At 39.6% G+C, this 27,524-nt stretch overlaps 1 protein-coding gene across 3 annotated transcripts in view; it reads right to left on the bottom strand.

The window, feature by feature from the left end:
* apbb1ip (amyloid beta (A4) precursor protein-binding, family B, member 1 interacting protein) overlaps positions 1 to 27,524 on the bottom strand; it is a 137,199-nt gene that overhangs the window by 49,918 nt on the left and 59,757 nt on the right. For all 3 annotated transcript variants that reach the window (XM_059971331.1, XM_059971330.1, XM_059971328.1), the window contains exons 4-6: positions 18,214 to 18,512; positions 9,891 to 9,968; positions 4,685 to 4,844 (exon numbers count right to left, since the gene is read on the bottom strand). In XM_059971331.1, coding sequence (XP_059827314.1) covers positions 4,685 to 4,844; positions 9,891 to 9,968; positions 18,214 to 18,512 — 537 coding nt within the window. The remainder of the gene's footprint in view (positions 1 to 4,684; positions 4,845 to 9,890; positions 9,969 to 18,213; positions 18,513 to 27,524) is intronic.

A 27,524-nucleotide genomic window follows, 5' to 3' on the forward strand; every position in this document is an offset into this window, starting at 1 on the left:
TATTCCTGAAGCAAGGGCTTGAAGTTTTTAAGAATATTAACTTTTATAGGGCAGTGAATCCCAGAAATCAGTATATTTTATTATCAAATTACATATATGTTACCATATACAGTGGATTTTGATTAATTAGGTCACATCAGGAACAATACATATTGGTCCATTTACATGGCTGCCCCAATTAGCTGAACTTTAATGAAAATAGTTTTTAAAAAAAAAAGTCAAACTACTATTTAATTGAGTAACAAATTATGTTTTTAAATGAAATACAGAACCAATTAGAACACTGCCAATATTAGACAATAGACAATAGGTGCAGAAGTAGACCATTTGAGATCATGGCTGATCATCTACTATCAATACACGGTTCCTGCCTTGTCCCCATATCCCTTGATTCCCCTATCCATAAGATAACTGTCCAGCTCCTTCTTGAAAGCATCCAGAGAATTGGCCTCTACTGCCTTCCGAGGCAGTGCATTCCAGACCCCCACAACTCTCTGGGAGAAGAAGTTTTTCCTTAACTCTGTCCTAAATGACCTACCCCTTATTCTCAAACCATGCCCTCTGGTACTGGACTCTCCCAGCATCTGGAACATATTTTCTACCTCTATCTTGTCCAATCCCTTAATAATCTTATATGTTTCAATCAGATCCCCTCTCAATCTCCTTAATTCCAGCGTGTACAAGCCCAGTCTCTCTAACCTCTCTGTGTAAGACAGTCCGGACATCCCAGGAATTAACCTCATGAATCTTCGCTGCACTTCCTCTACAGCCAGGATGTCCTTCCTTAACACTGGAGACCAAAACTGTACACAATACTCCAGGTGTGGTCTCACCAGGGCCCTGTACAAATGCAAGAGGATTTCCTTGCTCTTGTACTCAATTCCCTTTGTAATAAAGGCCAACATTCTATTAGCTTTCTTCACTGCCTGCTGCACTTGCTCATTCACCTTCAGTGACTGAGGAACAAGGACTCCTAGATCTCTGTATTTCTCCCTTCCCCAACTCTACACCGTTCAGATAATAATCTACTTTCCTGTTCTTACTCCCAACGTGGATAACCTCACACTTATGCACATTAAACACCATCTGCCAAGTATCTGCCTACTCACCCAGCCTATCCAAGTCACCCTGAATTCCCCTAACATCCTCATCACATGTCACACTGCCACTCAGCTTAGTATCATCAGCAAATTTACTGATGTTATTCTCAATGTCTTCATCTAAATTGTTAGCACAGTATTAAAAAACTGTGTATTAGTTCGATGGAGGAATTCATCCAGTGTATGCTGCCCTGTTCGTTTGATTGACCGTAAATGAATAAAATCATTACAGACACCGAGTGCAGATAATGGACTGCCTTCATGGCCTTCCTGTATGAAGTAGTATACAAAATCACTGTTTTTTAATTCCGTGTACGTCAGCCCAAATGAGTAACATAACACAAGCTTACACAACTGATGCTGTTCAAAAACTGTCCGCTCTAAGCAAGGTGTAGTATCTAACAAGTGAAAACGACTGACACTAGTTAGAAACTACCGGGTAGCCGTCTCCTGCCTCATGTAAGTGGCATAGTGTGGCGGGAAATCCCAGCTATTCTCTCGAGTTTTGAGATTTTTGTTTTTCAGTGCCTCACTTAACTGGAATCCACTGCACTACCTTGAGATTCATTTTCTTGTAGGCATTTGCAGTAAGATAAAGAAATTCAACAGAATTTACAAAAAAAAAGGGTGGACATAAAGATTGACAGTAACCAATGTGTAAAATAGGATAAATTGAGCCAATAAAAATAATGTTTAACTGGAATCTATTCCCTGCTCATTCAGAAGAATGAGAGGGGATTTTATAGAAACATATGTATAAAATTATGAAAGGAATAGGTAAGATAGGTAAATGTGTTTCCACTGGTAAGTGAGACTAGAACTAGGGGACATTGCCTTAAGGTTCAGGGGAATAGGTTTAGGATGGAGATGAGGAAAAACAGCTTTTCCTAGAGTGCAGTGAACCTGTGGAGCCTGTAAAGGTGTATTTAATTGGCAGTCATGCTTAAACAGCTGATGAGAGAAGGGATCAGGAATATCCTTAATGATGACTGGGCCCAGCATGCATATCTGAAAGAAAGGACTGAAGAATTTGTAACCATGCCACCCAGAATGGATGATCCACTTGAGATTTCCACTATTTTAAAAGTCAGTTTTAATCAGGTTATTGTGTCAAACATCAGTCACCTAGCACAGAATCAGGCCCTTTTGTTCACTAAATCAATCCTAATCCCATTTTATTCTTTCTGTATTCCTTTCAATCTCCCCCGACTCCACCACCCAACTACGCAATGGAGACAAATGGTGGCCAATTTGTCCACCAGCCTGCAATTTTTGGGAACGTGGGAGGAAACCAGAGCACCTGAAGGAAGCCCACATTATTACAAGGGGAATATGCTCCATACAGACTTCTCCAGAGGTCAAGATCGAAAATGGGTCATCTGAAGTGTGAGGCAGCAAATCTATTAGTGTGTCACTTTCACAAGGGCTTGTCCCAAAGAGTTAGCTGAGCTACTAGCTAAGTTATTCAAGTACAGTTAAAATATTAGCTTCTATATGGAAATCAGGAAAGTTGCTCAGGCATGGCTAGTTCACCAGAGGCAAAACAAATGCAATCTAGTTAATTACCACTCAATCTGCCCAAATTCAATCATCAGCAAAACAGTGCAAGATATCATTGACAACTTTATGATGTACCACCAACTCTTCAATAGTCTTCTTGATCAGCCTGCATTTCACAAGTTCCAGACCTCATCATAACCTTGGTCCAAGCCAAGATGAAAATGACTGTCCAGACATTTTCCCAAATATTTCGTCAGAGAGCCCTGGTAACACTGAAGTCAAAGAACATAAAGGAGTGGTTGGAGTCATTCTTTGTACAAAGGAAGTTATATTGATTTTCGGAGATCAATCATCCCATCCTCAGGACTTTGCTGCGAGGGTTTGTCAGGGCACTGCCCTACACCCAACTGACTTAACTGTTTCTTCATTGATTTTTCTTCTATTGTAAGATCAAAAATATGGATGTTTGCAGATAATCGTACAATATTTAATTCAATTTATCCTCCTTATAATAGACATTGATTCTTAGCTGCAGGCATCAGGACAGAGAGACATTTTGACATGGGCAGTTAATGACCAGCAACATTCAAAGCACAAGATTGCCAGGCAATGCCCATTTCTAAAAGGGGGGGGGGTATAATCACCTCATTATGGGATTACCATCACCGATCCCCCCAACACCAAAAGCCCAAGACTCACCACTGACCAGGATTACAGCTGCAGCAACAACCAGGTAGTGAGGAAACTCAGTCACTCAGACAGCAGTCAGAGTTCTGGATTATTGATCCGAGTTATGAGTTTGAATTCTGCTGTTACAGTTGGGGAATTTCAACTTATTTACTCAAATTTTGAGTTACAGCTGATTTCAATGACCATGAAATTACTGAAATATTGTAGAAACATCTTATTTATTAGTTTCTTTCGGGCAAGTAAATCTAATATTTTTACTTAGTTGACCTATTGGACTCAAGACCCACAGACATTGTCAGTTAATTGCTGGCTCAGCCTGCAAACCCTACATCCCTTCAATGAATAAATAAATATTAAAGAATTCACTGTGTCCTCAGCTCAGGGTGATAAGGAAGGGGCAATTAATGCAGAATTCTCGTCCAAATCCACCTTCCTTGTGCGTGAATAAGTAAAAAGAATATTGCAGCCCTTCTACCACCTACAGGACACGAGGAAGGGGCATGGTCCCTGCTTGCCTGTATGTGTGCAGCTCTCACAAGAAGCTCAATACCATCTTGACTGGCATCCCATCCTTCATCGTAAACTTTCATTCTCTACGTCATTCGGGCATCATATATTACATCTACAAAATGAATTACATTTATTCTCCCAAGTTATTCTGATAGCACTTCTAAAATTCACGATTGCCTCCATTAAGCAGGACAAGGTATTTAAACACATAGGAACGTTTAACACCTGTTGGCTCCCTTCCAAGTTGTACAACATACTGACTTGGAAATATATCTCCATTCCTTTCTGATCATCAAGTCTACCTCCATCTCCCTGTCCAACAGCTTTGTCCTTCACCTAAATGACCGTTGCAGTTAAGCAGATGGTTCACTACTGGCAATTCAGTGCTAGGATTGAATTCTATCCTGCTTTTTAATAAGAGTATTGAACAAATCTCTCATATAATAAAATAGACTCTTGACCTCATAAACTACCCAGTTATGGTCCTTGCATCTGGCTGTCCACCTGCAAGCACTTTCTCTGTCGCTGGAATTCTGCATTCCGTTATTGCTTTTCTATCACGCGACCTCCGTGTACGGATGTTGTGAAATGAACTGTCTGGCCGGAAAGCAAAATCATGATTTTCACTCTAGCTTGTCACATGTGACGATAATAAACCCTTTTAATAACCACTTACCTTGACTGTGATATTTACATTTTAAAAAATGAAAAAATAATGTATAAAAATGTATTTTCTTTGCTAAAGTAACACATCTGTGAATCTGCTGATGGTTTCAAAGAATATGGAAGATGAACACCACTAGCTTCACTCTCTTTGCAAAATCCAGTCCTTGCTTTGAACTGACTGTGACTGTTGGACATTGTTTTAAAATCCCGCTTCTTACCGATCTGTAGCTCAGGATTATTTTCATACAGGCACCACTCCACGCTGCAGTTACAGTGAGACTTCTCAAACAAGCTGTCCAGAACCTCTCGCACGGTCTGCCTTTCGTCAACCATCAGTGTTTTACTACTGCTGTCGTTCATGAGGACCTTGACAACTAGCTGCAAGGTAAATATTAGTGAGATTGAACATGCATGTATGAACTGATACTTTCCAATAAGTACGTAAATTCGAACATACAGTAATCAATATAAATAAAATAAAATCAATAAAATTAATAATATTAATATTATTATTAATCAATAAAATTTAGAAGGTTAGTGAAAGACTTGATCAATGCTTTGAAGAAATTAATGGCAATATCTATGGAATAAGGAATATATACAAGGAAACACGAGGAAATCTGCAGATGCTGGAAACTCAAACAACAACACACACAAAATGCTGTTAGAAATGCTGTTGTCCTTCGTCAGGACAAAGGGTCTCAGCCCGAAACGTCAACAGCGCTTCTCCCTATAGATGCTGCTTGGCCTGCTGTGTTCTACCAGCATTTAATATATACGAGGACTGAGTCTCAAGCCACAATGTTGCTGGGGGAGTGGTGGGGAGGGGGCAATCCACTGGTGTCATTGTGGTCAACTGAAGTTTTCAATGGGCTGGGGAGTCTGACTATCTGCAAGTATATTTTGTGTAGTTTCATTCTATCTGAGCTAGTTGCCTTATATGTGTGTGGATTGGGCCTCATGTCATTGGTGTCGCCTGGAGGTGAGGGGGGTGGGGGGGAAGAGGTGTCTGGGCTGGAGGAGAAGAGCTTTACTCTGTTCAGTTGTGGATTGATCTGACTTTTTTTATTGCGTGATAATGATACTATTTGTGCTTGCTATTTTGTGTGTGCTTTGTGCTGTGTGTTACTGTTCATACTGTGATTTGCACCTTGACCCCATAGTAACACTGCTCCTTTAGCTGTATTCATGTGTATTCATGAATGATTGAATGACAATAGAATTTGAATTGAAACTATACTTTCATGTACGAACATCGAATATCTTAATTTCCTTAATAAGGAAGTCCTAAGGATTGAATATTGAGAGGATATCCTAAGTATTAAAGCCAGGTCTTCTGAGAAAAAAACATAAAATACTTCTTAATGCAATATATAGATCAGGAAAAACTGTTTTCTTAAGTATAATGTTAGCATGCTTTCATGTATTAATGTCAAATCTCTTAATATGCAAGTTTTAAGGACTGAAAACTGAGAGAATCCCTTAAGTATTAAAGACAGGTTTCAGAAAAATATTTATTTAAGTCTTCTTAATGCAAAGGGTAGTAGAGGTTTAAATGAATTCTGTTTGTTCCTACATTCCCAGAATTTTCAATTGTCCAATTATTTCATTCATCAAATTGTATTTTGTTGGAATTAAAAAGGAAACAGATGTTTCAGTTCTCTCAACTAAAATAGTAAATTAATTTCTTAACATTTCTTTTACTAAGAACGCAAGTCCTTTTTTTGTGCAGCAAAGCACAATCTTTGGAATAGCATGTAAAACAAATCTCGCCCTTTAGCAGAAATGGTTCCAGTTTGTGGCAGGGTCCGAAGACAATGGATTTGATCTGCCTGATACTTGGGACAACTCTGCTGCCTCTCTCTATGAAAATCGGGTAGATGGACCTCGCTCATTATTCCCTAGGAGTAATCATCAGGAAGTGTATAAGAACATAATCTAACCCTTGTGTTTTGCTCTTTTCTGTTTCTTGAGGAAGTGCCTCATTTCCCACACATGGTTTGATTGACAGCAGAAGCCAAGGAGGAAGAAGTGACTCCTGTGCCAGACAATCCTGAAGCCAATGGCTGCAGTACCAGCCGAACGATAACAGTGGTCTAGACAAGGTCAAATCATATTTTTTTCTGTTACCAATGAACTTAATAAATAAGCAGTTGAAAATAGCATTGGTAATAATAGAAAGAGAGAGACTGGAATTTGTGGAAGATTCTTTATGAATAGAATCCTATAAGTGTACCTACAGAGGTATACCTAATTACAGCATATTTGTTATGTATTCATGTGTAGTTTGAACTTTATGGATTGCTGTCAAGTTTCCCTGTGTGTTACGTACGGAGCGTAATGTGAGAGGGCATTCTGGGTAGATGACTTACAAGCGAGATTAACCTCTCCATCTCTCGTGTGTACTATTCACGGCCACTCAGCATCCCAGAACCATAAATGTAACAAATGGCGACCAGGTGACAAGACCTCACTCAATATTTATTGTTTTGCTCTCCCTTCGGCAAGGAAAGTGTGCAAAGCTGTTGGTATGTAGTTGTGTAATGTGGGCGAGCAAAAAAAAAGGCTACAGGTGAGTGAAGAATCCGAGGGGAGAGAATGAGGATGAGTAGTTAAATAAAACAAGTAAGTGAGGGAGGGAGGGAGAGAGGGAGAAGGAGTGGGGGGGGGGAGAGAGAGAGAGAGAGAGAGAGAGAGAGAGAGAGAGAGAGAGAGAGGTATTCATCAATATCATAAACCTCCTGCTTTGGCAGTCTGATGGCAGTTTGGCATGATTCAAGCAGGCTTCAGTTATATGGTGCCTAAGAAGAATGTGGTAACCTGCCTCAATGACTATCCTCTAGCAGCACTTACATCCACAATGGTGGTGTTTTGAGAGGTAGTTGATGAAACTTATCAACTCCTGCCTGAGAGGTGAACTGGATTTGCTCCAATTTGCCTACTGGCACAACAGGTACACAACAAATGCCTCTTCACTCAACCCTGGAACATGTGGACAGTGAAGATGCATATATTGGGATGCTTGTAATTGAGTACAGTTTGGTATTCAATACTATCACCCTCTCAAAACTTTGGCCTCAGTACCTCCTTGTGCAGTTAGATCTTTGATTTCCTCATTTTCAGACCATGGATAGTTCAGGTTAGCAACAACATCTCCTCCACAATCTCTGTCAGCATATATCCACCACAAGGCTGTGTGCTTAGCCCCTGCTCTACTCACTTTACACTTATGACTGTGTGACGAAGTTCAGCTCCAGTACCATATTTAAGTTTACAAACGACACCACTGTCGTTGGCCAAATCAAAAGTGGTGACGAATCAGCATATAGGAGGGAGGTTGAAAGTTTGTCTGAGCGGTGTCATAACAACAACTTCTCACTCAATGTCAGCAAGACCAAAGAACTGATTATTGACTTCATGAGGAATGAATCAGATGATACCATTGTTGCAGGCTGAATCACAAGTGGTGACGAATCAGCATATAGAATTGTGATTAAAATTCTGGCCAAGTGGTGCCAATACAACAACCTTTCATTTAATGTCACCAAGGCCAATGAGCTGGTTATTGACTTTAGGAGGAAGAATGAACCAATCCTCATTGGGGGATCTGAGGTGGAGAGAGTAAACAACTTTAAATTCTTCTGCGTTGTCACTTCAGAAAATCTCTCCTGGGCCCAGCATGTGAGTGTAATTACAAAGAAAGTACGGCATTGCCTCTACTTCCTTAGAAGTTTTCAAAAATTTGGCTTGATATCTAAAACTTTGACAAACTTCTATAGATAAATGGTGGAGAGCATATTAACTGGTTCAGAGCCTGGTAATGGAAACACCAATGCCTTTGAATAGAAAATGTGACAAGAAATAATGGATACAGCCCAGTCCATCATGGGTGAAGATCTTTCCCACCATGGAGTACTTTTGCTGGAAAGCAGCATCCATCATCAGAGACCCCCACCAGCCAGGTCATTCTCTCTTGTCTCACCTGCCATCAGGAAGTTTGTACAGGAGCCTCAGTACCCATACTACCAGGTTCAGGAACAGTTATTATCCCTCAACCATCAGGCTCTTGAACCAGAGGGGATAAATGCACTCTACTTCACTTGCCCCATCACTGAACTGTTCCCACAAACAATGGACTCACTTTCAAGGACTCTTCGTCTCATGTCCTTGATATTTATTGCTTATTTATTATTATTATTTTTTTTCTTTTGTATTTGCAGTTTGTTGTCTTTTGCACATTAGTTGTTTGTCCATCATGATGAGTGTGGTATTTCATTACTTCTATTATTCTTCTTGGATTTGCTGAGTATGCCCACAAGAAAATGAATCTCAGGGTTGTATATGGTGGCATATATGTACTTCAATTATAAATTTACTTTGAGCTTTGAAATTGCAGCATCCACCCCAGAAGGGGCAAAGGAGACTTACATTGGTGAGGTTATTCTAGTGGGGGGAGTAGTCAATGTTACACTGGAGTACTTCCAATGTACATTGTTGAAGGTAGTTACCCAGTGCTTCTGGGATGTTTGTGGTTGGAGCAGCTCTAACTCAACTGGCATGAAGTGCACTTGATTAGTTGGAGCACCGGTCTACATGGGGAATTGCGACAAACAGAGAAGTAATCAATGGAGAATTGGGCAGTATGAAAGCAATCAGTGTTAAGCTGCCTCTTTAGTCCAACACAACACTCAAATGCCTGAAGGGGAGACCTGTTCCATACACCCTCAACCAAAGCTAGAGGCTGAATTGGAAAGACTCGTCCAGGTAAAGAAATACAGTATCCAAGCAAGTTCATGATAAAGAAATAGCCATTTAAAGAGAGCAAATTTATAATGCTCCATTTGGAATTAACTATATTATCTGAATGAAAACAAGCTGTCAAATCATTCAGTTCTTTGTACATTTAAGTTAAAAAACTGCCAGATTATGTAATCGTGAAAAGAAGTTATAAATTCATCAGGCACACTTCTCTGTACTTTATAGAAGGGAATGTTTATTTTTAAACTGTCAATAGTTTATCTTTGTTGTTGATGGTTCTAGAACATTTGTAATTAGAACCCTTATTTTTTTGGCTGTCTATGAATAAGAGAGATTGTTGATTTGAGAATATTAATTTTGCTTTGCAGAACTTACCAAGGGCTGACCTATCAGTGATGCTGCAGCCCTCATCTCCATCCAGGAGCATCCCAGAACAAACACAAGAGGATAGCTGACTATTTTGGTGGGTGGAATATTTAGGTAAAACTTGCTAACTTGTCATGGGGCTCCATGGAGGTCTTTATGAAGCAATCATGTGATGCTGATGAACCTTTTGATGTTTAAAATTTTGCAGTTTGGCAGGGTGTGACTTAGCCTTAATGACCTCCAGGTTTCTGTCCAAGTACCATATCTTTTTTTAAAAAATCTTTTTAGTATTCTACTGACCTTTTTAACCTTTGCTTCTTTCAACTTTTCCAAAGCCAGTTTAATCTTGTCATTTTTTTCCTTGGCCTTTTGTTCTTCCTGCAAAATGAAAGATGAATAATAGAAAAGGCTACTGAATTCAACATGAAAATTGCCCATCAGAAATATTTCTTTCTCAGGTATGTGGCTGTTTTCGTTTAGTATATTTTGCCCCCAGGCATTAAGGCAACTAAAATCCTTGTTTCCAAGTCAGATGGTGAAACCTCCACAGTTTCACTTCTGTCTCCTGAAAATATCTTCCCCTGAGGAGGAAATGGGCAAACCAGGAAGAACAATCATTGTGTGCCCATTGGATGTTTTTTAATAAGGCTTGAAGGTCCTTCAACATGGTGTGAGGAATGGGACCAACTTGCACACACACACGCTGCTCAATATCCCGACTTCACCCACCATCATTACATTAAAAGGTACAGTTTTAAGCACCATATGCACAAAATAGCACATCGTTAATTCACTGTAAAAACAGAACACTACCTTGACTAAGAATAATCTGATGATTTAGAAACTCATAAAGCTGACCACACTGAACAATCTTGCAATTAACTCTGACACATGCGTCAAATGTATTTTCAAAATTGCTGATTTTGATTCTAATTCTAGTGTAAACATTGATGACTAGAAATTATGTTGGATAGCTCATAATCGTAGGAAGCACGCAATAGTTTTTAAGTTTAAAATCAATTGTGGGAAGTGATCAGCACCTGTGTGTGCGAAGTGAATTTTTTATTGGCCTTATGTGCAGTAATTTGCATGTAAGTATATCTGACATTTTGGCCGCAATATCTCTGAAGAAACTACGTGAGCCCAGATGGAAAAGGCAACTCTTATTAGGAGGAGGAGCATCTGCTCAGCTGCAAGTTAAAGGATAGTAGTTCTGTGAGGGAATTTGTTGTGAATGATGACTAGTGGAAGCCTCTTCAATGTGCCCCATGCCTCTGACCTTGCTCCTGCTCTCTTCAGGGTTGGTAGATGATTGGTTAGTCTGATGGAACTTCAAATGGTGGGCGGATTGATCATCATTGGAGAAGTGGGCTACTTGCTCTAATATCTGGTGCACCACATGTCAAGGTAGCCGGCGGTGCTGTAGCGGCATCAGCAATGGTCTTTAAGGCAAGTGGTCCAGTGTTTGAGTGCTTCTTAAGTTGGCTTGAGTGTTGAGCTAGCAACTGGCCTTGTGAAAAACAGGCAGAGTGCTAAAGCAATGGCAGGGTTGCCTCCCATTGTGCCACAAGGAGAGGAACAAGAACAACACATGCCAAGAAGTTGCTTCTATTTCATGATATGAGATCACACGTATCAATTTTGAAACTGCACATAGTTATCATGCATTTCTGAGCCAGAGGTCCTAGAGTAATGACATCTGCACACAGGGTTCCTTGTGTGCATTATGTGCAGGAAATTTCCTTTCCCATAACTCCAGAAAAAATCTTAGTTTGTGTTCCTGCCCACTGCCGATTGATCATGTGTGGTAAGCCTAAATATCTAGGAATATAAATTCTAGAGCAGACATTTTCTCTTCTCTGGCCTCCCGTTGGGCAGAAGATACAAAAGCATGGAAGCCCCTACCACCAGCCTCATGGGCATCTTCTAGCCCAGGGATTCCCAGCCTTGCGTCCATAGATCCTCTTGGTTATTAGTAGGGGCGCATCACATAAAAAAGTTTGGAAACTTCTGTTCTGGACAAATTTAAATACTAAAGCACTGGAAACTGGTCTACATGGATTATGGTCTTCATCTGTTTATAGTTTTTTAAGCAGGCATATCAAAGACTGTCCATCAACAGTAATTCTGTCTGTGCCTCCCCACCCTGACATTGAAGTTTGACTGCTCAGCTCGTCCAATCTCAGTGCAATGCTTGTTGCAAAGCAGACAGCGGTCACTGCATGAAGACTAATAACCTTTCATCACTGGTTTCCAGAAGACGTAACTGCGCAGTGTGATCGTGTGTGGCTGCCCCTTAATAGCAAGCTACCACTGGAACACATCAAAATCCAGAGGATCTTTAACAATTGATTAAGATTGCGGTGGGATTCTTGTCATTGGAAATTAATTTGGCAGAACTCTCCTCCACTCAGATTACCTAAAGGAGCAACATTGGTCACTTATTTGTAGGCAAGGATAGTGACCTTCAAATACAGTGATCCCAATTCTATAAAGCATTCAGAATTAAAAAGCAATGAAATTCCCTTCATCTTTACTACCTAATTTATACCACCCAACACTATATTGTGTGCCACCTATCATATCTCCACAGATAACAGAACCTTTTACTACCTTGGTTCTTGTCTCTAAGACTTTTACTCTTGACAAAAAGCTCTTCACATTTTATCTAAAATCATAATATAATTACAGAACTTCCATCAAATTTCTATTTTCTCTTTTACTCTGACTAAACACATTCTCATTTATTCAATTATTTTTAATTTTATACAAAGAAGTGCCTTGTAGCATTCTACATCAGACTATACAAATAAACAGAAGGCTTAAAATGTCAAAGCAGCTTTCCCTTGATACAACTAAATATAGGCACTGGAAAATTGTACAATGCAGTTAATTTCCTCAATTCATAGCAGTGAATGTAACACACCAGCAGTCTCTTGTATTTGCTGTGGCTGCGTTTCCATGGATGTGATCATTGTGGTTTGAGTTCATTTCATAGAATCGTAGAGAAGGAGGCCATTTGACCCATTATGTCAGGCTACTCTTTGAAAGAGCTACCAATTCATCCCAATCTCCTGTGGTTTCCTCACAGTACTTTCTGAATTTGCTTCATGGCCCTTTGTTCCGTATTACAGGCAGTTCATGGTTCTGAAAAGGTTCTGTTCCTGGCAACAATCTGCAACCAGATTTCTTGTAAGTCTCTGACCCTGTCAGAAACAGCCATCCTCTACTGCCACCTATATCATATTACTCTACATACACTTTCTCCAATTCTTTAATTCTAATGTATGTTAATCCTAACACTACCCATAATTAAACTAATGGAATATGTACTGTCTCCAGTCATTAATAAATATCATGAAACATTTCATTATTACCACTATCTTGAAAACTTCTTTAAAAACGTATGGGAGAAATTGTATGAAGTCAGATTTCCATTAGTCAAGTTATCTGTAACCTTAGGCGTTCCAATATTTGCCTCTTTTTCTTTTACTTATTATCTTAGATAGTTGATGCACCATCAATAACTCACTCTGAGACGTAAGACGAGATATCGGCTTTTATTGACTGGAAGAAGGAACAAGCAGTGAGTGACCACCATACTACATCCTGGAGACTGAGAGGCCGGGCTCAGGCCTTGATCGCCTTTATACCGGGGTCTGTGGGAGGAGCCACAGGAGCAGTCAGCAGGGGGCATGACCAGACAGGCACACGTAGTTCACCACAATAGTCACCCTCTGGTTACCAAATCACCAGGCAGTAGATCGCTTCTTCTTCTTTTATGATTTTGGACAGATTTTACTATTGGGCGAATAATATTCGTAACCTAATGTATTGGAAATTAGATTTGGATTCACCATTGTGCCCACAGTGGGTAAATTTGGAATGTGATGAGGTAAAGGGATATTCTCTATTCTCCGTTCTTGGTTCTTTTCTTTCTGCTGATTTAGTTAAATTCAATAAACAGATATCTAATCCTGTTATCAAACATACATTACGAATTTGGTTTCAATTTCGTAAGTTTTTTACTCTGAAAAACTTTGTTCTTGATAGCCCTATTTTACTTAATTTTTTTTTTCAAACCTTCCTTGACAGATCAAGCTTTTAGCATATGGAAAAGGAAAGGTATAAAATGTTTTCGTGATCTTTTTTTTGAAGGTACTTTGATGTCTTTCGACCAACTTTCCAACAAATTTAAATTACCTAAATCTAATTTTTTCAGATATCTACAAATCAGAAATTTTTTACATAAAGTTCTACCATCTTTTCCCAATTCAACTTCAATGGATTTCTCAGATTCGATTTTTACCTTAAATCCTTGTCAGAAGGGATTAGTAGCTTTTATTTATAATATGATTATGAAGATACAACCAGAAATATCAGATAGAATTAAACAAGAATGGGAAAAAGAACTTCGATATAATATATCAACAGATAAATGGGAAAAAATTTTACAAATGGTTAATTCCTCTTCTATATGTGCTAAACATGCTTTAATACAATTTAAAATTGTACATAGAGCTCATATGTCTAATGATAAGCTTGCTCGATTCTATTCTCATATTAACCCTCAATGTGACAGATGTCATTCAGAAGTGGCTTCATTGACCCATATGTTTTGGTCATGTCCCACTTTACATAACTATTGGAAGGACGTATTTGCTACCATTTCTTCAATTTGGAATATCGATTTACAACCTCATTTTATTACTGCAATTTTTGGTATACCAAATGAGGATGGTAATCAGTTTTCCCCTTCAATCAGACGAATGATTGCTTTTGTAACATTAATGGCCAGAAGGTCTATATTACAAAACTGGAAAGAAGTAAATCCTCCTACCACGTTTCAGTGGTTTTCTCAAACTATTTCTTATCTGAGCTTGGAAAAAATTAGAAGCACTATCTTTGACTCATCAATTAAATTTGAAGAAACTTGGGGACCGTTCATTCGACATTTTCATATGAATTAATTTGGCCTTTTCCAGACCTTCTTTCTGCTTATTCTTGTTCAGGTATGGAGTTCCGGAGTTCTTTGACACTATCATATACTTATAAACTGTTATTATTGCCCATGTTAGTTTAGTTTAGTGTTTTTTTTCTCAATATATATTTTTTTTACATATTTTCAATTTTTTTTCTTTTGATGATTATTTTTGTTTTTTTTTCATATATAGTTATATAGACTTGATTGATTAATGTACTTCTTTTTTGTTGATGTTTAATAGGATATTGTTATCTTATTACTAATGCAATTTCAAGTATTCATAACCTATTCATTACTATGTTATGTTTTTTTTTATATATATATGAAACTCAATAAAAAGATTGAAAAAGAAAGAAAGAAAGATTTTGGACAATTCTGTCAAATTATACCTTCTCTGTAACAGCAGAACTCTTTTACTTATTTCTGGACACTGTGTGTTGGTATAATCATTGTTCCCTTGTATCATTTGAGAAAATTTCCTCTACATCTTCTGAAAGTGCTTGATAAGGATGCCCAAGAGTATGATGTGTTTGGTAAACAGAGAGAAGCTACTCCTCCAGCAATGCTTTAAGCACCAAGGGAAGCAAAGAATAAAGTTCACTCCAGAGGTCAATTCATAAGGTTTTTTCTGTACCTGATAAAGTACCTGATAGAGAAGTACACCACAGAAACAGGCCCTTCAGCCCACGTTGTCCGTGCTGAAGCCACTTAAACTGCCTGCTCCCATCAAGCTGCACTGGAACCATAGCCCTCCATATCCCTACTATCAATGTACCTTTCCAAACTTCTCTTCAACATTGAAATTGAGTTTGTATGCACAACTTGTGCTGGCAGATCGTTCCACGCTCTCACAACCCTCTGAGTGAAGAAATTTCCCCTCATGTTCCCCTTATGTTTTTCACATTTCACCCTTAACCAATGACCTCTGGTTGTAATCCCATACAATCTCAGTGGAAATAGCCAGAATGCATTTACTCTATTTATACCCCTCATAATTTTTTATGCCTTTGTCAAATCTCCTCTCAATCTTTTACATTCTAAGGAATAAAGTCTTAACCTATTCAATCTTCCCTTAAAGTTCAGGTTCACTAGACCCAGCAACATCCTTTAAATTTTCTCTGTTCTCTTTCAACCTTGTTAACATCTTTCCTATAGGTAGGTGACCAAATCAGCACACAATACTTCAAATTAGGCCTCACTAACGTCTTATACAACCTCAACACAACATCCCAACTCCTGTACTCGGTACTTTGATTTATGAAGACCAATGTGCCAAAAGCTTTCTTTATCTACCTCTGTTGCCACTTTCACCTGTATTCCCAGATCCCTTTGTTCTAGCACACTCTGCAGTGCCCTACTACTCAGTGTGTAAGACCTACCCTGTTTTATCCTATAAAGTGCAAAACCTCACACAAGTCTGCATTAAATTCCATCTGCCATTTTTCAGTCCATTTTTCCAGTTGATGCAGAACACTCTGCAAGCCATGATAACTTTCCTTGAAAAACTCTATAAAATTGGTTAGACATGACCTACCACACACAAATGCTGACTATTCTTAATTAGTCCATATCTATCCAAATACTTATATATTTGCTCCCTTAGAATACCTTCCAATAACTTTCTCACAACTGGTGTCAAACTCACCAGCCTATAATTTCCTGGCTTAAATTTAAAGCTTTCTTTTAGACAGGGCAACAACATTGGCTATCCTCCAATCCTCTAGCATGTCTCCTATCAGGAAGGACAATGTATACATCTCTGTCAGGGCCCCAGCAATTTCTGCATTTGCCTCCTGTAGGTGACCTTATTAGACTCTGGGGATTTATCCACCCTGATTTGCCTCAGGATAGCAAACACCGCCTCCTCTGTAATCTGTACAGGGTCCATGAGGTTGATGCCTCTTTGCCTCACCTCTATTGAATCTGTATTCATGTTCTGAGTAAATAGAGATGAATAAAAAAATTTAAGATCTCCCCTATCTTTTTTGGTTCCACTATTCTGATCTTCTGGAGGACCAGCTTTGTTCATTGCAATCTTTTTGTTCTTAACATATGTGTAGAATCCCTTAAGGTTCTCCTCCAGCTTGTCTGCTCGAGCTACTTCATGCCTTCTTTTGGCCTTTTTGGTTTCTTTCTGAGTTGTTCTCTTGCATTTCTTATACTCCATAAGCTCCTCATTTGTTCTATCCTCCCGTACCTGCTACGTACCTCCTTTTTCTCTTAACTGCTGCCTCAATATCCCTAGAAAACCAAAGTTCTCTACACTTGTTATATTTACCATTAATTCTGAAAGGCCCACAGAAGCATTGTCATCTAAACATGTTGCTTTTGAAGGCCTCAAATAGCCACTGAGTGTATGTTCGTGGTCTTTTGCAGCTGCGGCCCATCCACTTCAAGGTTTGATGTGTTGTGTATTCAGGATGTTGTAATGTGTGGTTATTTGAATTACCTTTGTCCCCTTGTCATCTTGAAGCAGTCTGGCCATTTTCTTCCGACATCTCTCGCTAACGAGGCATTTTTGCCCACAGAACTACTGCTGACTGATTTTTTTTTTGTTTGTTTTGTGAACTCTGGAGACTGTTGTGTGTGAAAATCCCAAGAGATCAGCAGTTTCTGTGATACTGAAACCATCCTGTCTGGCACCAACAATCATTCCATGGTCAAAGTCACTTAGATCACATTTCTTCCCCATTCTGATGTTTGAACTGAACCTCTTGACCATGTTTGCATGCTTTTATGTATTGAGTTACCACCACGCGATAGACTAATTAGATACTTGCATTAAAGAGCAGGCCTAGAGGTGCACCTAATTAAGAAGCCATTGAGTGCATAATTGAAATATGGGAAAGAAACATATTTACAGCAAAAGCAGGGATGATTACAAACTCATTGTATGAAAAGTTATGGGAATAGAAACAAGAAACCAAGAAGATGGGACTAAAAATGTTGCTTTCCAAGGAACCGACAGGGACATGATATATCAAATTACCTTCTTCTGTGTTCAATCATTAGCAAGCCTTTTTCTGCTTTACAAGACAATAAAGGTCTTGCAGTGACTACATAATGTCTACATAATGTCATTGTGCTTTCTTTATAGTAACTATCATGGATTACGTTATTAGCAGACAGCAATAATAGAATGAACCTTTGACTTAAGTAATCAAATATTTGTGAGACTTGTTTCTATCAGCAGTAATGCTGGAACTTTGTTGTCAGCAATTATTCCAAATACAGATACAGTGTGGTCATCAAAACTTGCTGCACTCAATCTATGGCAAAGAAATTCATACTGTTTTCCTCATTTCTAATTTTAATTTCTCAAACCAGTTTCTTCCTCTTTTTTTTATCTCAGTTTCTCAATTTGTTCCTTATGCAGGATGTTGGTTTCATAGGCACAGACACCCTCCTGTGAATGTCTTCAAATAGATTTGTTAGAGCCACGCAGTGTACAGAAACAAGCTCTTCAGTCCACCATATCCTTTCTAACTTTTGCACCCATTTATACCAATCCTATTTACTTCAGGTGGTTTTACAACCTTCTATGCTCAGGACATTCACATGTAAATGTAACTCTGGACAGTAAATTTCAAAACTTTCAATATTTTTCCCCAGAAAACCAAAATGTTACTGAATTCTTACCTCTGTTAATGGCTCTGAAGGTTCTGGAGGGGGTGGCAATGGATCAGGCAGAGAAACAGAAGGGGCTGGGGGAAAGAAGTCCACAGGGGGTGGTGGTAAATCATGACTAGATGGCTCAGTGTGTCTGACTGGTGGCTTTGGCGGTCCTTTTGAATGGGAATTTGGAATATTTGGTGTCACGGCTAGTGCTGGTGAAGGTTCAGTTTTAATGGCAGTGGCTTTCTCTGCCTCATCGATCCCCTGCATCAAGTCTGCCATTAAAGCATCAAAGTCGGTTTCTTCCAGTGATTTGAGAGACTCTAATGGAACAAGGAATAAAAGGAGCAACATGAAAATCCAAAGGACCAAATTCTGGAGAGGAATAAATAGTGCGTTTGCTTACTCTCCCGTCACTGCAGACCTTTGAACTTTGCCTTCAGGGATGATCTGAAATGTACTCTGCTTTTCAGATGTGAAATGAATCTTAGTGGAATTAATAAAGCAGTTTTTTAATGTGAAGGGCTTCCTTTACATTAGGGCTGCTGATTCAATGATTCTGTACTCAGTTCAATTCTGGATGAGGCACAACACAAAACTATTTCAAATTACTCTGGCTGAATGGTTTTTATGAGGCGTGAGTCAAAGCTGACGAACATAACCCAATCTGAAAACTCAGAGCATAGCCGAAATTAGTTTTGGATCCATTCTAATAACTGAGGTGAAACTGTCAGAATCTATAAGAACTCCAGAAGTAACTTCCTGCTTTGTTCAGTTTAGCTTAGGCTAGCAACTTAGCTATGTTGAAGCCCCAGCAGTCAAATGAAGAACCTACCTGTATTCTCAGATCTCCTCACGAGTGGTTCTGCATTCTTCAGCAGTTCTCAGATAAAGCTCTTATAGTCATAAAATCATATAGTCACACAGCATGGGTATAGGCCCTCTGCCTACCCAGTCAGTGTTGACCATCAAACTCCCAGTTCAATTTCATTTACCCCATATCCCTATTAACTCCCCATGGTTTCTATCACTCACCTACACGTTAGGGTCAATGTTCAGTGGACAATTAACTTACCAATCTATATGTATTTTTGGTATGTGGGAGGATGATGGAAGAAACCTACACTAAGGCATGATAACTGCTTTTGAAAGAACACGTCCAGAGAAGCAAATGGACTGGGAAAGCTCCTTCTAATTCAACAGCAGAGGTGAGAGCCTCTGTTAGCTGTGGTAATGACCAACACTGCTGGATCTGAAACTGGATAAACAGTACATTAACTGCATTGAAAAATAATGCCTTCTGTGCAATTATGTTGCCTGAAATGTCTGATAATATCTTTAACCATTTAGGTTGTGTATTCACTGCTAACATAATCCCAGAATATATGCATACATCAGGAATTTAATTGTCTAGCACATTTGCAATCTCAGGCACACCATAATCTATAAATAGCTGGGATGATGTTGAAGAAGAAAGCAATTTTCATTAACAAGATAATATCACTGGGATTGACTGGTGATTGTAGCTGTGATCAATATAACAATGGAGTTTACTCAGATATCAGTGAAGGCTGTATGCCAAGGTTTACTGACAGCATCATGCACTTTGGTGAAAGGAATAAAGGTATAGGCTATTTTCAGAGTTGGGAGTAAATTCAGAAATCATTCGTGCAAAGGGACTTGGAAGCCCAAATGCAAGAGTTCCTAAAGGTTAACTTGCAAGTTGAGTTGAGTCAGTAGTAAGGAAGGCAAAAAGCTTTATCGGGTATTGGTTAGACTGCATTTGGAGTATTGAGACTAGCTTTGGGCCCTTATCTAAGAAAGGATGTGCCAGCATTGGATAGACCAGAAGATGTTCACAGGAATGATCCTGGGAATGAAAGGGTTGAAGGAGAAGAAGCATTTGTTGGCTCTGCATCCGTACACACTGGAGTTTAGAAGAATGAACCCTGCTGGATATTGAAAGGAATAGACAGAGTGGATGTAGAGAGGAAGCACGAGGAAATCTGCAGATGCTGGAAATTCAAACAACACACACAAAATGCTGGTGGAACACAGCAGGCCAGGCAGCATCTATAAGGAGAAGCACTGTCGACGTTTTGGGCCGAGACCCTTCGTTAGTCCTGATGTTTCCAATAGTGAGGGAGTCTGGCACCAAAGGGCACAACTTCAGAGTACAAGAATATCCCTTTAGATCAGAGATAAGGAGAAATTCTTTTGGCCAGATGATGTTGAATCTGTAAAACTCATCACCACAGAAGGCTGTAGAGGCCAAGTCATAGGGTATACTTAAAACAGAGTTGATAGGTTCTTGATTAGCTCAAGTATTAAAGGTTACAGGGAGAAAGCAGGAGAATGCGAGGGAAAATAAACTGGCAGAGCAGACTTGATAGGCTGAATAGCCTGGCTTCCCCTATTATGGTTATCAAGGTAGGTTGTACCTTGATAGTGTCAATGAGAACAGTGATTTACAAAGGAGACTTTGGTTTTCGTAGCTGATGGAGTATAACGTGGGGAAGCAAGAGGCTATCTTCCTCAGGCTAGGTTTAATTAATCAATCTGTTTTCTACATAGTGATGTGCTAAATAGAGGGAAGGAAGCTTTAGGAAATACTTGACCAGCAAAATCCAGATGCTGATAAAATGAATGGCTTCATCAACTGACCCACCTCTTGCAATTTGTTGGGTATTTGTAGCCTACTGCTAGCTCTGTTAAAATTGGGAATGGGTGAATTTGAGGCAACATGCAAAAATTGCTGGAGGAACTCAGCAGGTCAGGCAGCATCTGTGGAGGGAAATAAGTTGTTGATATTGACAGGCTGAAATCAGCATGAAAGGCTGCTCGATGGTGGAGCCGGGCAAGGTTTAAAAACAGCTCGGAAACTTCCACCTTTCTTTCGGCTGCCAGAAATCAATGCAGGGCCAATAAAAAGAAAGATGTAAGTGGAGCTTACATTTGTTGGAGTGGGCCAGTATTTGAGTGGCTGGCCTTGGCTCAACATGTTCTAAGCACAGGAAAGCACAGAAAGCACAGGTTCTAAGTACGTAAGTAGGAAAGCTTCTAGCAAGTTTTGTTTTCTGTTGGTAAGTAGCTACTGTGCTGAGAATGGATCCGGAGCTAGTGATACATTCCTTGTGTGAGATGTGAGAAATCTGGGAGACTTCCACTTTCCATGATACTCTCAGAGCCTGGATCTGTGCTGAGAAGGGAAACGAGGAGAAAAGGAGTGCAGTAGTGATAGGGATTCCATAACTAGAGGAGCAGGAAGCAGATTTTGTGGATGTTGCTTCCCAGGTGCCAGGGCCAGGGATGTCTCGGATCAAGTCCTTAGTAATCTAAAGGAGGAAGTTGTGGTACATATTGGTACCAACAATACAAGCAGGAAACGGGAGGAGGTCCTAAAGAAAGAATACAGGGAGTCAGGCAGTAAGCTGAAAAGCAGGACCTCCAGGGTAGTAATCTTTGGGTTGCTGCCTGTGCCACATGCCAGTGAGGTTAAGAACAGGATGATGCAGCGGATGAATGCGTGCCTGAGGAATTGGTGCAGTGGCCAGAGTTGCAAATTTCTGGATCATTGGGACCTCCTCTGAGGTATGACCTGCACACAAAGGTTGGGTTACCCTGTAAGTGAGGGGGACTGATATCCACGCGGCCACATTTGCTAGAGCTGTTGGGAAGGGGTTCAGCTAATTTGGCAGGGGAATTGACAGCAGAATGATGGGGCTGAGGATGATGCAGTTGACCTACAACTAGATGCAGTGTCCAGTGAGGCAGTGAGGAGAACAGGCAGATGACAGGGCAAAATTGCAGTCAGTGGGATGAGTTAAAGTGTAACAGGAGGCCAAAGTCAAAAAAGAGTGATGAATACAGGACTGAAGGTGTTATATCTGAATGTAGAATAAGGTCGATGATCTTGTAGCTCAGTTTGAGATTGGCAGGCATGGTGTTGTGGGCATCACTGAGTCATGGCATCCTAGAATATATATTGTATCAAAACCACAGGCAGGTAGGCAAAGGGGCTATAGTGCCCCTATCTGTAAAAAATGAAATCAAATCCTTGGAAAGAGATGACATAGGATCAGAAGATGCAGAATCCTTGTGGTTAGTGTTAAGAAATCTAAGGTAAAACAACCCTTATGACAGTTATATACAGGCCCCAGAACAGTAGACAGGATGTGGGCTACAAGTCACAATGGGAGACAGAAAATGCACGTAAAAATGGCAATGTTTTTAGGAGCCGGATATGAGGCTGCTTAACAAGATAAGAACCCATGGTATTACAGGAAAGGTATTAGGATAAATAGAAGATTGACAGGCAGGAGGCAAAGAGTGGGAACAAAAGGGGCTTTTTCTGGTTGGCTGCCAGTGACTAGTGGTGTTCTGCAAGAGCCAGTGTTGAGAGTGCTTCTTTTCACATGGAATGTCAATGACTTTGATGAAGGAGTTGATGGGTTTGTGGCTACATTTGCAGATAAAACAAAGGTCGGTGGAGAGGCAGGTAGTGTTGTGGAAACACAGTGTCTGCAAAAGGAACTTTGGCATGGACTATTTTCTAAATGGAGAAAAAATTTAAATTTAAAAAATCAGAGGTGCCGGAGGGACTTGGAAGTCCTCGTGCAGGATTCTGTAAAGCTTAACTTCAGGTTGAGTTGGTGGTAAGGAAGGCAAATGCAATGTCTGCATCCGTTTCGAGAAGAAGACTAGAATATGAAAGCAAGTATGTAATGCAGAGGCTTTGTAAAGCATTGGTTGGACTACATGGATTATTGTGAGCAGTTTTGGGCCCCTCTAAGAAAAGGTATGTTGCCATTGGAGAGGGTCCAGAGGAGGTTCACGAGAATGATCCCAGGCATGAGAGAGTTAACATATGATGAGCATTTGATGGCTGTGGTCCTGTACTCACTGGAGTTTAGTTGAATGAAGGGGAAATCTCATTGAAACCTATTTAACATTGGAAGGTCTGGATAAAGTGGATGGGGAAAGGATGTTTCCTATAGGAGGTGAGTATAGGACCAGAAGGCACAGTCGCAGAATTGAGGGCTGCCCATTTAGACCAGAGATGATGAAAACATTTTTTTAGCCAGAGCGTAATGAATCTGTGGAATTCATTGCCACAGATGGCTGTGCAGGCAAAGTCACTAGGTACAGTATATATAAGGAGGAGATGGATAGGTTCTAGAATAATCTGGGAGTCATAGGTTAAAGGAGTAGGCTAGAGAATGGGGTGCAGCAACACTCATGTGTCAGTGAGGAATTGGAAGGGAATTAATAGCATTGGGAAAGAAATGTTTTCACAGCCAAATACTCCTTCACACGAGGCGTCTGAAGTTGTTTTTTTTTGATCAATCTTCAACAGAAAAGGAAATTTATATTTCTGCTATTACATCGGAGATATATCATTTCTGTTGTGCCAATGCATCAATCTTTATGTCCTTGAGAAACCACAGAGGAGAATTTTTGATTCTTTGAAAAAAAAGATGTAAGGAAAAGTTAAAGTACTGCATCTGTTTTCTTTGCAACTGCACATCATGCACAGGGCATACAAACATGCTTTTGTGAATCGACTGTGTCAGAAAACGTAACAAATGGTACAGAAGGTAAAATGAAAGCTGTTTATCTGAGTGGATCTGGAATTTATTACAAGCTAGATGAATTGAGGGCAGAAATAGGTACAATCCAATAACCTTAGAAAATGTGATTTTAAAGTGATCAGATTTGGGAGATAAATATTTCAGGGTGTTTAACTTTTAGAAGGGACGGGAAAAATGGAAATTGAAGAAGAGTAGCACGTATGATCAGGCGACAGAGAAAAGGCTCCTAACTTTGAATGAAGTAGTCTGGATGGAACCAAGAAACAGCAATAAAAAAGAAAATACTAATTTTTTATAGTGACATTGTAACCATTTTCCTTTCATCTACTACTATTGTATCTTAATTTCTCTTGTTTAGAAAATGTATCGACCTCTGTTGTGAATGATTCAGCAACTTAGCCTCTGCATCCACCTTGGCTACAACATTTCCAAGTTTCATTACCGTCTGGACATTTTTTCTTCCCTCTTGCTTCTAAGTTCTAACCTCTTATTTTGCCACTGTGACCCCTGGATCAATGGTCCATGGCTGGAGAAGTATCATCTCAACATCTACCTGCCGAGTTTAGAATTGAGATTATTCCTTAATTCTCATTCTTCTACCTCTAATTTTCTAAATGTAGGAAGGGCAGAAAACCTGCAGAATATAGTGAAGAACAATGCACCTAGTGAGGGCAAAAATAAGAATAACCATTTGACAAAAATACTGATATTGTAGGAGTGAATGTGATCCAAAGTTCTGACTGTGGATACATTGGTTATCTTCCAAAATTCCATAGACTCAAATTGTTTCAAATGATCAGGGCGTAGCAAATGTAACCCACTATTTAAGAGGCAGAGAGAATGATCGGGAAAATGCTGTAGTATAGTATTAAGTAAAAGGGAAAGGGAGACTTAGCATCAACTAGAGTTAATGAAAGGGAAATCATGTTTGACAAATCTACCACTGATTTTCAAGGTTGTAACTAACCAAATAGCTAAAGGAAAACCAAAGGTATGGGGTCATTTGAATTTCTTTTTGGTACCATGTATGATATTTAAGCATTTTTAGATCACTTAGAATAAGGATCCTGTACTTGCAACTAACTGTACCATTAGTTAAGGTTCACTAATGGACAAAGTAATTTTCAGGTTAGAATGCTGGAGACCCATGCTAAGACCCTGGCTTTTCACGATCTTTGTGAATGATTTAGAGGAGGCCACCAAACGTAATATTGCCAGATTTATTGATGATAAAATGCTGGATGACAAGATGAGAAAAGAGAAGGTTATTTAGGCTAGGAGAATTGTTGAGGAAATGTTAAATAGGATATGTCTTGGAAAATGTGATCTCATTTGATTGAAAAACTAGGAATGTGACTTATTTTAAAGTGATGAGAGTTTGAAAAATGTTACTGCTTTGAGAAACCTGAGAGTCTTTGTACATGAGTCACTGAATGTTGACCTGCAGGTACAGCAAACAATGAGAAAGACATTATGTTTGTCTTTATTGTAAGAAGATTTGAGCAGTAGAGTAAAGAGATCTTAGGTGACAAGGTTAACGAAGGGATGATGCTACCCCAAGCTGGAGAATCTAGAATCAGAAGTCATTGTCTCAAAATAAGATGATGGTCATTCAGGACAGAGATGAGAATAGATTTCTTTAGAGAACAGCACGTTTTGGCAATTCTCTGTGCAAGAGAGCTATGGAGTCTGAGTGTAATTAATGAAGATTGATATTCTTAGATAGAATGGGAATTGAAGGATAAAAGTAGAAGGCCTACTTTTGAGAGTACAGAGTTTGTATGTTCCTGTCAGAATAAAAGGCAAGGATAACAGTTTTGGGCAACCTTGGTTTTTGAGATGTATGAGTTCCTGGTTAAAGAAAAGAAGGAGGTGTATAGCAGGTATATGCAGGATGGAAAATATGATGTACTTGAGAAGAATAAGAAATGCAAGAGAACACTTAAGAAAGAGATCAGGAAGGCTAAAAGAAGACTAATGCTCTAGCAGACAAGGTGAAGGAGGATTCTAAGGCTGCTACAGATACTGTATGTTAAGAGCTGAAGGATATTAAGGAACACAATTGGTCCTCTGGAGTGGTCATCTATGCATGGATGGATTTTTTTGGATCTCAATTTACTTGAGAGACGGACAGAGTCTACAGATGTGAGGTAATGCAGCAGCCTGACAAGGTGTTCCTTTGGACACTGGGGAGCTAGTGTAGAAACTGCAGGGGCCCTAGCAGAGATATTTAAAACATACTTAACCACTGACGAGATGCTGAAGGATTGGAGGATAGCTGATGCTGTTCCATTGTTTAAGAAAGGCTCTAAGAGTAAACCAGGAAATTAAAGACTGGTGAGGCTGATATCAGGAGTGGGAAAGTTATTGGATGGTATTCTAAGGGACCAGATATGTAAGTACTTAGATAGACAGGGACTGATTACGGATAGTCAACATGGCTTTGTGCACGGTAAGTTGTGTCTAACCAATCTTACAGAGCTTTTTGAATGAAGTTACCAGGAATGTTGATAAAGACAAGGCAGTGGATGTTGTCTACATGGAGTAAGCAAGGTCCTTGACAAGGTCAAGATCATTCAGTCGCTTGTCATTCAAGTTGAGGTAGTAAATTGGATTAGAAATTGGCTTCATAGAAGAAGTCAGAGAATAGTTGTAGATGGTTGCTGCTCTGACTGGAGGCCTGTGACCAGTGGTGTGCCACAGGAATTGGTGCTGGGTCCATTGCTGTTTGTCATCTATATCAATGATCTGATGATAATGTGGTTAACTGGTTCAGCAAATTTGCGGATGGCACCAAGATTGGGGGTGTGGTGGGCAGCAAGGAAGGCTATCAAACCCTGCAGTGGGATCTGGACCAGCTGGAAAAATGGCAGATGGAACTTAATGCAACTGTGCTGCACTTTGGGAGGAGCAACTAGGATAGGTCTTACACGGTGAGTGGTAGGGCACTGATGAGTGTGGTAGAATAGAGGGATCTGCAAACACACATCCATAATGCTTTGAAAGCAGATAGGGTGTTAAAGAAAGCTTTTGGCATATTTTCTTTCAGAAATCAATATACTGAGTACAGAAGTTGGGATGTTATGTTGAAATTGTATAAGACATCGGTGAGGCCTAATTTGGAGTATCGTCTTTAGTTTAGTTCATCTATCTGCAGGAAAGTTGTATATCAGACTGACAGAGTACAGAGAAAATTTACAAGGATATTACTGGGATTTGAGCTCTATTTGAGGGAAAATTTGACTAGGTAGGACTTTATTCTATAGAACATAGAGAATTGAGGGCAGATATGATAGGGAGATACAAAATTAAGAGGGGTATAGATAGATTAAATGCAAGCAGACTTTTTCCACTGAAGTTGGGTGAGTCTACAACTAGAGGGCATGAGTTTAGGATGAAAGGTGAAAAGTTTAAAAGGAACATGAGAGGGAATGTCTTCACTTGGAGGACGGTGAATTGCCAGTGCAAGTGGTGGATACGGGGTCAGTTTCAACATGTAAGAGTAACTTGGATAGGTACAGGAATGGAAGGGTCAAGGACGGCTGTAGGGTTAGGCAGATTAATCGTTTGGCACAGACTAGTTTCTGAGCTGTAGTGTTCTATGACTCTATGACTCTTTTCCTTCTGTTCTAATATCATTCAGATGTAATTGACATTTACAGTATAGGTAACTAGGAGCAGCAAAGGCCTAGAATCAAAAATGATGTTCCTAAAAATGAACAAGCTAGCATTAGAGAAAGCAGA

This window comes from Hypanus sabinus, chromosome 6 (assembly GCF_030144855.1).
Source record: "Hypanus sabinus isolate sHypSab1 chromosome 6, sHypSab1.hap1, whole genome shotgun sequence".
Classification (NCBI taxonomy): domain Eukaryota; kingdom Metazoa; phylum Chordata; class Chondrichthyes; order Myliobatiformes; family Dasyatidae; genus Hypanus; species Hypanus sabinus.